Here is a 13,013-nt window from a genome sequence, read left to right on the forward strand (position 1 = left end):
TCTGAATAAGATTACAGTGATTGACAGAGAAATTGTGTGTGTGTGTGTGTGTGTGTGTGTGTGTGTAGTAGGGGACACACACAAGCATTTGTGTATGTGTGGAGCAGATAGAAGTACAGATATTTTTCAGTATTACTAGTCATGGAAGAATCAACGTGAATTTGGTTTTGCATTTCTCAGTTTATCTTTAGCGTAACTGAATCCAAGTAACTGCGCATGGGGTATAAAGTAATCAAAACTTCACATCAAAATTACATATTTAGAGAAATAAACATATATAGGGTGATATCCAAGTAAGTTGTACTCAGACTCATCAGAATCAATGAATTTGAGTCCACTTATTTTACAGGGTCTGCTCCAAGTATGACTAATATTGGATACCACCCTTATAAATTACACACACAAAAGTGAATGGGGAGAAGGCTGTACGATCTTTTTACATAGATCTAAGATTTTGCAATGCAATTCATCCCCATTCCTCAGTAAATGCATCGTTTAAAAAGTATACTGTACTAAAAGGACACCACACTCAATTTTTTTTCATGCAAACGCCAAATGCTGCAAAGCCACCAAACGTGTGACAAGGGAACACTTCCTACCCTCACCCCCCCAAAAAAAGAGAAATTAGTGCATTAAAAGAGAAGGAAAAAAGCACACAGGAACATTGCAAGGTCTCCCATCTGCCCATACTTTTAGAACGATGCCTGTGAAAAATGAACAGCACACCTCACTTCTTTAAAAAAACAGTCCTCCAGCCTTTTCTTGAAAACTTTATAATCCAAAAGGCAATGTGTGTAACTTTTCCTTTCCTTTTCCTGCCTGGACTTCGAGAGTCCACTGAGTTGGAGAGACTTAAGGGAAAGAAAGCAGCTCACCTGTACTGGGTGGTACCAGCTGTGGGGGCAGGTGCAATCCGTCCACCATTCCCCTCCTGCCCCTTTTGCCTTAGCTAAAGTTTTCGGGGGGCTTTTCTGCACATTGTCCCACGGCGTGCTACACTTAGTCCTGGGCTGCGTCAGAGTTGGACCCTGGGGTCCGGAAGCTGAGAGTGGCAATGCCTGCGGACGACAGCAGCCCCCCTGGGAGTTCTGCCGCCACCCACAGGGACAGTGGGCATCCCTAGGCAGTGTTGGCACACCTCTGGCGAGGTCAGCCCCTTCAGACCCCCTGCAGCAGCTGTGCTGCCTAGGAAGATAGGCGTTCATGTTGCACCGGTGTCAAAGTTCTTTCCAACACACACACCTTCCCTCTCTCTCTCTCTTCTCTCAGCAGATGCAAAAGTCCTGTTCTGCAGAGCCTCCAAGTACCTTTGACAGCTGCTATAAGCGGAGCATCGTGGGAGCCGGGAGAGTAGAGCTGCACAGCATCATCTGCTGGCTAGTAGCTCTTTGTCAATAGATGACTCAACTCGCAGAGCAACTTGACAGCATCCCTGCTTCAGGCAGAAGCAATCAATGCTCTACACAGCTGGGTTTACAAGGCTAAACTACAAGACCCTCCACTCCCTTGTGGAACGATGAAAAGAAAGTCATGGGAGGATCCTAAGCAGGGGAGGGGAGCTACACAATTCAGTTTCTCCTCCTCCTTTTCCCAAGCAGAAAAGCTTTCCCTCCTTCTTTTTCTAAAGCAGATACGCACGCAGTTGTCATCAGAACAACCCTTCTGTAAGGAAACAGAACAGCTAGCCTATGAGAAGCAGAGGGTATCTCATCCTTACAATCGGAAGAAAGCAGATTTGAGCTTGGCTGCAAAGGAATGTGTGTGCTCTGGGATTTCCGAGATAAGAAGCTCAGGTGGTGATGGCGGTAAAGGGAAGCAATGTCATGTTTTGTTTACTGTATTTCGATACTGCGTGTCTGGTTTACAGTGTAGCGTAATGGCCAACCTTCTAAGAAACGTGATGCAAAAGAAAAGGGAGGGCAGAACAAAAGCCAGGCTTTCCACTCTTACATCCTGCCCTGTAACAGCCACATGGAATGATCACTTTGGCAGGCAATTTGGGAAGAGGAGGAGCCAAATGCCAATTGGTCCCAGCCAAGATAGGCCTGTATTGTCTCACTGCTACCCTTGACGCAGCCAGGTGGGATGGGCGTCCATGCAGCTGGTTCCAGCAGAGCTAGCAATAAGAGCTGTCTTCACTCATCCCCTGCTCCAACATGAAATGAATGTTTCCTGATGGCCCTGCTTGTGGCCTTCTCAGAGGTAATTGGTTGGCCACTGTGAGCACAATGGGCAGTGGTGTAGCGAGGGTGGGGTGTTGGGGGCAGTCCGCCACAGGTTCCAGCCTGGGGAGGGTGACACTCTGCGCCACCACCACCCCCCGCGACTGCGACTCCCAAGCCGCCGCCCGGCCACACACACCCTGCGAGTGCAACTCACAAGCTGCCACCTGGCAGTCCTTCCGCACGAGCAGCCGCCGCACGGAAGGGGTGCCAGGCGGCAGCTTGAGAGTCAGGGCGGATTGCGGATGTCCACAGCAGCCTGCTGGACTGCGCATGTGCGGACATGTGTAGTCCACCCAGGCTGCTGCGGACATGCGCAGTCCACCTGGGCTGCCCTCCATAGCGCATGTGTCATGACATCATGACACATACGTTACAGAGTGAGGCCCCGCCCCCGGGGGGTGCCGCTTGGCTTGCCACCCCCAGCAGCCAAGCGGCTTGGTATGCCTCTGACAGTGGGGCAGATGAAGGTGTCTAGTTTTGCTGCTCCAGATGCACCATGCTGTTTCTTCTCCCATTGGCCATTCCTCCTCTGGTCACTGCTGTGGATACACAACCTGGCTACCTGTTTTCAGGCACTGCGGTTGTCTGCAAGGGATCCCCACATGGCAGGGTTGATGTTGCCAACCTTCATGTCACGTTTGCAGATGTCTTTGTAGCATAAAGCTGGTCTGCCAACAGACCTGGTGCCTGAAGCCAGCTCCTCATAGACCACGTCTTATGATTGCCCTCCATATTACAGACATGAGGAATGAGGCTGAGAAAGAATTGTGTGCTTAAGGCTACCAAGTGAGTCCACAGAACAGATGAGATTCGAACTGGGTGGCTTCCTGATTTTTGCTCTGTCTCTTATTAGAAAGCACGGAATGCCGTAGTGGCTATCAGAAGAGAACTTGCGGATTTCTGGGGAAAGAGTTGTAGAACTATAATGTGATGAAGCCGGGGATGACTCAGCTTCCCATTAAAATTTGCATTCTTCAGCAGCAGCTAATTGATTTTTTTGCATCCAGAATGGAGATTTATTTTAAAAACCATTTAAAGGCTGTTTGTTTGTAATACACTATTGTCGGGTTTAATGCAGATGCATAAAGTGTTTGACCGCATGGTCTCTGGAAGAATTCTGTTTGGTTCAGTGATTAATAGCTCTCACATGTGTGGTAGATAAAAAAAAAAAAACCCCACAGAGAGTTACAATTAGCATAGGACAGAGAATGAGAATTCGTAGCCCTGCAGGTGTAGCTGGACTACAACTCCCATCATCCCTGACCATTGACCATGCTGGCTGGGGTTGATGCAGAGCTGGAGTCTACCAACATTTGGATGGCCACAGATTCTCAATACCTGCCATAGGAGAAGGGAAAACTTGACCTGAGAACCATTCAGTCCTTATATTTAAACATAGATTTCTTCCTAGTCAAGGACCGGAAGGTATTAAATCTCGATAACTAGCTGAACTGTTGGCATTAGTCCTTAGTTCCTACATTTTACTGCGAGCTTAAGTATAGGTTTCTGATATAAAAGCACAATTTCCCTATGTTTACACCTGCTGACATTTCACTCTAACCCTTCCTCTGTCATTTCCTGTGTCAAATTCTTAGAACATGTCATCTTCTACATTAATAGCATGCATCAGTACCACGGCATAATAATGAACTGATCCATCGATCATGGTTTTGGAACCCCAGAAGTGAATTTAGTCCACATTGACTAATTTTTTTTTGCTTAAAAGTGCATGTATATAACATTTCCCATAATTTTCAACCCCCCCAAAAACTCAAAAAATATAAAGCATAGGATTTTTTTTTAATCACACCAGTGACTTGGACATGTGAAATAATCCAGTATAGCAATGTTAATCAAAACCTGAGATGTACTGTAATAGTTGTTATTATTATTATTTAAGAGGAACAACCCCATTGAAAAAGATGGTAGTGCTTACCCAGACCTCCTTGCTGGTTGCAAAGCAACCCTCATAGCTGGTCAAGCTCCCCAAAATGTAGGTCCACCATGGGCTTTCCACAGTCCGAGCCAGGGATCTTTCACGTTGCTTGCTACTCGGTCCTTTGTAGCAAGTCACAATTTTAACTGGTGGCCTAAAGATTCCTTCAAACAAGGAAGGAGACAACAGCTGGGGAGCTTCAAATTCTATGAAAAGGTCTTCAAAAGGCACCTTTGTCAGGGAAACTTCTAGTTCATGAACCACAAACCATCTATGACCTGCACTGCATAGATGACCCTTGGCACCCCTTCCAACGCTACAATTCTGTGGATCTTATTTATGGTGCCAGAGGCTTTTCAACGATCACTGATACATTTCCCCCCTGTTCCGTGTCCAGCAAGTCAACCCTACTGAAGAACTAATTTCTCATTTCACACAGTCTGTCTCTGTGATGAAAGAGGAATCTCTAGCGCCACGAACAATCCAACGTATGAGTTAAAACCATGTTTCCCACCTTGCTAGACGCTCTCATTACATAGCTTAATATCATGATGAGCATAAAAACTGTCAAGTGCAATAACGGAAACACTTCATTATAGCTGTAACAATGCATTACTACATCTATTATGCAGTAATGAATTACTGCCACCAGCCACTACTGCAATACAGACCGCCCTTGGCGCAGGCACCGTGCCTCGTGCTACGTGTTTTATTTGCAACGTAACCAAAAGCATTTGCCAAAAACCATGCAACCCATTTGCATGCCTGATTGGTAGCAGTAGGCAAGATAGGTTGCGTAAGACTTTTTTCTTTTCTTTTTTGCCCATTGTACTGATTATCGGGCAATAGTTTTTGGTTATTCCATGATGTAGAGTGGAATCATAGAACTGCAGAGTTGGACAAGACCACAAGGTCCAACCCCCTGTAATGCATGAATCTTTTGCCCAATGTGGGGTTCGAACCCACAATCCAGAGATTAAGAGTATCATGCTCTTCTGACTGAGCTATTCCAAGATCAGGACAACTGACTTGGTATTGTCAGTTGGACACACCGTATTTTTCCGTCTATAAGACGCCCCCGTGTATAAGATGCTCCCTATTTTTAGGGACTCAGATTTAAGAAAATGGGGGAGATGTATCCGTGTATAATATGCCCCCTAATTTTTGACATTTTTTGGGGGGGAACTAGTCTTATACACGGAAAAATACAGTATATTAATTATATACGGGAAGGAGCACAAAACAGAGCAGCAGTGGTCACTGGAATAAGCACACCTGCCATTTTGTTTCTCCCAGTTTCTCATTTTGCCAGTCTTGAGCTCAAGTTCTCCACATTTCCAGAAAGAAAGAAAGAAAGAAAGAAAGAAAGAAAGAAAGAAAGAAAGAAAGAAAGAAAGAAAGAAAGAAAGATTCTCTGCTAATGAGCTGCCAACACTGGCCCTAACAGAAGCACTGTATCTGCTAGCATCCACTGAAAGACCACCTCCTTCTCTAGAGACCCTCTCAAGTGTTAAGATCAGTAAGGGGGCCCACTGTGTGGTCCTGCCACCCTCAGAAGCTTAGGGTAGTGGTGGCCCCAAGAGGGCATTCTCTGTAGCAGCCCCTAAGTTGTGGAACTCCTTCTCCACAGAAGTACATCTAGAATGTAACCATTATATGGGTTACATTTTTGCTGATGGCACATTGCTTCACCTCGGCCTTTGACATTGATCTTTTGATCTATCATCTATCTATCTATAAAATTTATCACCTAATGCATATCCAGAACCACCAACTGTCGTCAGAAAAACCCTATTTGTGGTTTTAATTCAGTATTAGTCATAATAATAATAATAGAATTAGAACTCCTCCCTTTAATTTGAATTAGACATATGACTGTGTATTATGTTTTCCTCTATCTGTCACAATATGCTTCATAGCTTACGTCTAACCTACTTCAATTGGACAGAAAATGTCAATCAATTTGGGGTACAATTTTTATTTTTATTTTACATTGGCTAACGCAAACATCGTTCATCCATTGAAACTGCTCTAAAATCACAGCCGATCACCACGGCTACATCCATCTCAAACACCGAGCATGCAAACTAAAAATAAGCATCTAGACAAAATTGCTCTGGGCAGAACACGCATATGGGAAACAAAGGCACATCTGGGGGGGGGAAATTACTAATCAAGTTTTGAGAGGAAAAGCCAGGAGCCAGGGAAGAATAGACTCTGATGGAACAGATTTCCCCCTCCAGCCAGAAGTGCAGAAAGAAGATGGAGACTGATGAAATCATAATCACCTTACAGTAAACCTTACAGTTGGATAAATAATATTTACACTCCCCTCCCAAGTTTCTCAAAAGGATGCAAGGAGGGAAAAGCATGTACCATCAAGCAGGGCAGGCAGTAAAATTTCATGATGTTCTGCAAAGGTATCCCAATGTAAACTATGCATTTCATGTTTAAAATATGCATTTAAAACACAGATTTTACTGGTGAATGCATTGAGCAGCACTGAAAAGCCCCCCCTTTAAAAAAGAAGTATGCACAAATTGCCTCCAACGGGATGGAACAGCATGCAACAGGAAGCACATTATCACTTTTGATTCCATTGCATCGTGAAAATAGTCCAACAAAATGAAGAGAAAATGAATAGAAAGAAACAAAAAATTAGATTTAGGCTAAAAATTGAAGAAGAAAAGGGCTAAGCTACCACCTCCTCCTCCTCCCCTCCCCCCCATGAAGAAATGTCATCACATAGTGTCACTCCAGGGGATTGTGGGGAAGCAAAATGGCAGCCAACAGGAGGTGAAGAGCCATGCTATTGTTCTTGGGTCCTGTTTACGGGCTCCCATAGGCATCTGGTTGGCCATTGGGAGAATAGGACGCTGGATAAGGTGGGCCTGGGCTGCTGGCCTGATCCAGCAGGTTCTTCTCTTGTTCCTGTGTAACCTGGTTCTGAGTTGTTCAGTGCTTTATCTGTTAATGAGAACTTAAATATGGACCAGTAATTGATCAGCAGCCAGTGCAGTTCCTTCAGCACACGTGCAAAATGTCCATGTTAGACATGTCCATGTTAGACATGCACCACACCAAGAGGGTGAAGGAAATCCAGTATACCTAATCAAAGATCTGGAAAAGCAATTGAGAAGGCCTGCTTGTCATGGAGGTCAGTATGGCTTCCAAAAACCATTATGGCAGTACCTCTCTCCTGGACCTATAGTATAGAATCCTAAATCTGTAGATGCCAAGGATACATGGAGCTCTCCCCAAGATAACTTATTAAACTTGCACAAGCGTTCTTGAAAAAGACTCAAAGATCAATTCCACAAGCAAAGCAGTGTGCCTTTTGAGGTTTTTCATTTATTACAGAACCAGAAAGAAGCTGCTGGTTTTGGCTCTTTCCAATTCAAAGTGTCCCTGGCCACCTTGAACATGTAGGAATTTGACTGGGGAAAGTTAACGTTTTATTTAAGGGGGGGGGGCATAGTGATTAAAGCCTGTGCTGCTGAAGGCTTCTTCATTAAAGGTTTAAATTATTCTACCAATAATGCATTAACAGGATGAGGACTCCTGCAATCATAAAGTTTGAGATAAAAGAAAATCCAAGGAGTGTGTAATTTCTTCTTAATAGGCAGAGCTGACAGTGAACATTAATTTGGATTTTATAACTTGGTTGTATAATGGATAGTTGATAGAACCAATTTGCACCTTCCCATGGCAACAAGCTATATGTTATTGAAGATACTGAAGCAGTCACAGAGACCTTACCCCCAGGTTTATACAATGGCCAATGGTAATTTTAAGCATGTTAAATGACTCAGCCATACCTAATGGCATAATCAGATTCCCCAATGTGATATCATAAGTTACTTTTGGCTTTGTGGGAAAATATCTATTTTGCATGCAGAAGGCCAGAGGTTCCCTTATTGCTTTTTTCGGGGGGGGGGGGGGGGTTCCTTGGGGGTTCCCCAGCTGGTGCCTACTAGCACTCCTCTATATCCAGCCAATCCATGACAGGAAACTACAAGAAGGCAGCAGCTGGAGGAAATGACTCTTTTTTCAGTTGTCTCTATACTAATGCACAGAGTATGGGGAACAAGCAAGATGAATTGGAGTTCTTAATACAGATGGCAAATATGACCTAATAGAGATTACTGAAACCTGGTGGGATGAGGCTTGTGACTGGAATGTAGGAACTGATAAATATAGCCTGTTCAAAGGAAATAGACCAGACAGGAAGGAAGGAGGAGTAGCATTATATGTTGTCATAGACTGGCTGAATGCAGAGGAGTGGTGGGAGACAACAGTTGGTCTGCAAGAACTTAAAAAAATAAGACCCACCATGGGTTTCTCAAAAACAATTCATACCAGATGAATCTCATTTCTTTCAAGCTTGGTGGATCAGGGGAATGTTGTGGGCATCGTGTATCATGATTTCAGTAAGGCTTTTGACAAAGTGTCCCATGTGGACTGGATGAGGTAAGGTGGGGGAGTCTCCTTTATTGGAGGTTTTTAAGCAGAAGTTGGATTGCCATCTGTCATGGATGCTTTATCTGAGTTCCCTGCATTGCAGCAGGTTGGATATATGACTCTCGGGGTCCCTTTCAACTCTACAATTTTATGATTCTATGAATTTTTGCCTGATCCAGAGGGAGTGTTCTTTTGTTCTTATGAACTAAAGCATGAAAGACTAATGTAGCTGGTTCTGTGGTTGCAGAACACACACTTCAGACTGGGAAAACTCCATTTATAGTAAAGGTAAAGGGGCCCCTTTATTGGTAATAGCCAATAAATAAGCTTCCTCCTTTGCAGGGAAACAATTACACACCACAAAGCTGGCACCGGACCAGCCATTATAAATATGTCCTATTGCAGTTGTGAGTTTCTGCTTAGTCTGCCTTAATTCTCATCTGTGGATCTTCAGTGTCACCAACTACCCATCCCATGAAGCAATCATAATAATTCTCCAGCCAGGTTATTCTTGTAGTGCCTTAAGCAATTGAATAAATGTTTTATATATAGTCTTGGCCTTACCACAACTTTGACACTGCAAAGCAAAACAATGCAAGAAAGTGAGTTGCAGATTTCATTACGTCCAACAGTGGAGATAAAGGTAAAGGGTAAAGGGGACCCCTCATCAATAGGTCCCATCGTGGACGACTCTGGGGTTGCGACACTCATCTTGCTTTATTGGCAGAGGTAGCTGGCGTACAGCTTCCGGGTCATGTGGCCAGCATGACTAAGCCACTTCTGGTGAACCAGAGCAGTGGACAGAAAGGCCATTTACCTTCCTGCCAGAGCAGTACCTATTTATCTACTTGCACTTTGACGTGCTTTTGAGCTGCTAGGTGTTCAGGAGCTGGGACCGAAAAACAGGAGCTCACCCTGTCGTGGGGATTCGAAGTGCCGACCTCCTGATCGGCAAGCCCTAGGCTCTGTGGTTTAGACCACGGCGCCACCTGCATCCTTAAAACAGTGGAGATAGAACATAGCAATAACCCAGGCATGACAACAATCTTCCTACCATAATTCAGGACGAATCCTCCAAGCCAGACTTGCCTAGCTTCAGTAGAAGTGCACCATGTACCTTTAGACCACAGGTAGCAAACATGGTACCCTCCAGGTGTTGCTGAACTACAACTCCCATCAGCCCCAGCTTTAGACTCTTCTTAAGAAATAAGAAGAAATCTGCCCAGGAAGGAGAGTTTCAGCTGTGTAAAACTTTTCTTTGTGCCCTACTTGGGAAAAGTTGACAAGCTATACAAACATGAAATGGGATCAAGCACACAAAATATATTACCTGAATGAGAGAAGATGTGCTGTCCAAACATGACAAGTACAAGGAAGAACTATTATGTTGAAATAGAATGCCACAAGGCATGCACATTGCCCGGAACCTGGAGCAGAGGCTTATTCAAAGCGAAGTTTAAAATGGCATCTTGGGTTCTGTGTAATGCTGAAGGACTTAAAGAGTACTCCATGCAACTCAATAGAAATACAATTACACAGATTCTGAAGTAGAGGGGTCCAACAAGAGACACGGGCTTTTTCCCTACCATAATTTGGAGCTGATCATGCAATATAAAATACAGAAGTGTCTGGAAAACATGCCAAATTTTTAAGAACAGGGCCAAGCTAAGACATTCAGCCACCCCAAGCGGTCTTGACCAGGGGTGAGCAGAAGGTAGATCCCGATTTACAGAAGACAAAGTAGATGAGGATTTCTTGTGCCCAATAGCAGTAACAAAATTGTGCCCAATACAGCAGTATTGTGCCCAATACAGCAGTAACAAAATGATTTCCCCCCTTTCTGCCCTAAATTTTATGCTGTTGAAATTATGAAAGCTTGAGGAAACCCAGAGAGGATATTTGTGTGGAAGAAATGAAAGCTCCATTCAGCTCTGGTTCTTAATACTATTTTTTTTTTTTAATCCTCTGATTCTTCTTCCTGTTTCTCAGCCTTTTTAAGGCCCATAACTCAGTGCTATGCCATCTGCTTTTTATGCAGAAGATTCCATGATCCATCCCTGACATCTCCAGATACAGCTGAGAGAGACGTTTGCCTATAGCCCTGGAGAGCTGCTGCCAGACAGAGTAGGAAACACTGAGATAGATGGACCAATCATTTGACTCGGAATAAGTCAGCTTCCTTTGTTCCAGCATCTCTCTCTTGACTGTGTATGTTTGTCTCTAGTTTGGATTCTGAGAGTACTTTTTGATTCTTCTCTTTCCTCTCCCTCTCCCCACATTCAAGCATTTCTGAAGTTTTGGTGTGTTCATGGCCAGACTGTTGTTGTTGTTTAGTTACAGTATTTAGTCATGTCTGACTCTTTGTGGACCAGAGCCCGCCAGGCAGAAATCACACACACAATTGGCACAGTTTTTAAAGTACCCATTAAACTCTCCTTTGCAATTCAATTGAAAGCAGCATAAGAAAACCACATTCTCTTTTAAGCAAATGCCATTACAGTGAGGGGGGGGGAGTGTTTCTTTCCTGCAGACCATAAATATTTCATAAGCAGGGCCTAGAAATATCATGTTGTTTCATGCTTTATCCGTCACCATTCCTGCATTTTGATAACAGACATTAAGAGACCCATCACCTGTGTACTAGAAACTCAGTATTTTGCCAACTACCTGCTGTTAGTCTTCACACTTTGGAAATCAATCATACCCATTTGCCCTGCACAATGTATTCTTGCTTGGAGCCCTTATTCCTTGTGGCTAAGGGAGCAATTCTGTGTCCAAGAACCTGGAGCAAAGCAATCTAGTGTGAATTAAACAGGCATAAAATTACACCAGATCCAAACCCTGTCCAGATGTGGGGCTGCTACAGCTCCTGTACCTAAGACTGGCAAAGAGAAAACAAGCCTTTAAAATGGTTGCCAGGTCATGTGACTGAGCCGAAAGGGCTTAGGAACCAGCCTAAGTAACTCCCCTCCACCCCAAGTCCTGGCTCTGTTTTTGTGACTTAGCTCAGCTCAGGCAGCTTCAGCTAAGCTGCTTTAGCCCTGGCTGAGGTAACATGAGCAAGTCACTCTGGCATATCTTCAACTGAGCTGGGGTTGAGGGACGTAACGCTGAACTGGGAATGAAATGGCTGAGTCAGAAATCTGCTGCATTTTGAGTTTCTCATCCTAGAGGATTTTGCCAAAGGATTGTCCGATAAGTCAGTTCTTAATTGAACCAGAACCTGAGTACAGATAGCTACCCATTTAAGCAGGGGGTTACATTCCAAGGCACTACACATTTAAGTGAAATCGCGTATATTGGGAATACCACTGAAAACCCCCTGCAAATGTCCTATAAACCTCTGGAAACCCTTAAAAAAACAAAAATCCTCCAAACTCCACCTTCAAAACCTCCTTGCTGAAACTCCAGCAGGTCTCAAAGGCTCCTGAGATTGCACTTCTAAGGGCTTGTGGAATTGCTGGGTGCAATTTTCATGACATGTTTGACATTTTCACACTCTTTTGGGGTCATTTTTGCCCCTTTTCATGCCACTTCCAGGTTTGTGGTCACACATACCAAGAACTTCCCATGTGCAAATTGGGAATTTCCTGTATAAATGAAATGGACATATTTGCCCATTTCCACCCATAGCCATGTATAGTAGTACATCATTCCCTTGGCTCCCAGAATCCCTGGACACTGTGAGAAGCTTGAGCAGCAGAGCCCAAACCCTCAGTTCCTTCTGCCACCATGTGATCTGGAGTCAACTCTGCTACTGTCCTTCATTCCAGTGAGATGTATGAGGTAGGAAGGAGGAGATGAGGTTCCAGAAGTTGTTGTAGCAAGTGAGGCCTGAGGCCTGTATGGGTCCTTCGTCTGGTACCTGATCCAAAATGGGTCATGGTGTGTAGGAGGAGAAACACAGTAAATGTCCTAAATGTCAAAGTACCTAGCTTCCCCCATCCCTTAAATGTCTCCTAATTTTCTGCTCAGATATAATTTCACTACCCTTTTCTTGGCAACACACACACTCCCCACTCTCTCCAGTTTAAATTCACTTCACAGGAAAACTGGTGATTATTTCAGCTCATTAAGCCTCCCACACAACTCACAGGAATCAGGAATGATGTATGTTTTTAACGGCACGGGCAACCCAGCGATTGCTTTGGAAGTGGAATGCAGTGCTTCAAATTTCCATAAGATGGCACATTGCTTACAAAATGTGAGGAGCAGGAAAATAAGCAAGCCACACAGTTGCAGCCCATCATCTTCTCCAGGCACTAGGACATATATGTTAATGTCGCTCTGGTAACTGTCCAATAGGGCAGGGCTGGGAAACCTTTTCAAGCCTAAGGGACACCTGAAGGAGCGTCTCCACCTCCATCGTTCAGCCCGGGCACTGAGATCCA

The 13,013-nt window shown here is 44.3% G+C and overlaps 1 protein-coding gene across 24 annotated transcripts in view; it reads right to left on the bottom strand.

Annotated features, from left to right (window-relative positions):
* The window catches only part of DLG2 (discs large MAGUK scaffold protein 2), an 834,734-nt gene that overhangs the window by 297,745 nt on the left and 523,976 nt on the right, over positions 1-13,013 (bottom strand). For 4 of the 24 annotated variants that reach the window (XM_033146065.1, XM_033146062.1, XM_033146057.1 and 1 more), the window contains exon 1: positions 876-1,205. The exons of 19 other annotated variants lie outside the window; for them this stretch is intronic. In XM_033146065.1, coding sequence (XP_033001956.1) covers positions 876-1,205 — 330 coding nt within the window. Of the gene's footprint in view, positions 1-875; positions 1,464-13,013 lie in introns of those variants that run through there. One more of the 24 variants, XM_033146051.1, reaches the window with a different exon arrangement.

This window comes from Lacerta agilis, chromosome 4 (genome assembly GCF_009819535.1).
Source record: "Lacerta agilis isolate rLacAgi1 chromosome 4, rLacAgi1.pri, whole genome shotgun sequence".
Classification (NCBI taxonomy): domain Eukaryota; kingdom Metazoa; phylum Chordata; class Lepidosauria; order Squamata; family Lacertidae; genus Lacerta; species Lacerta agilis.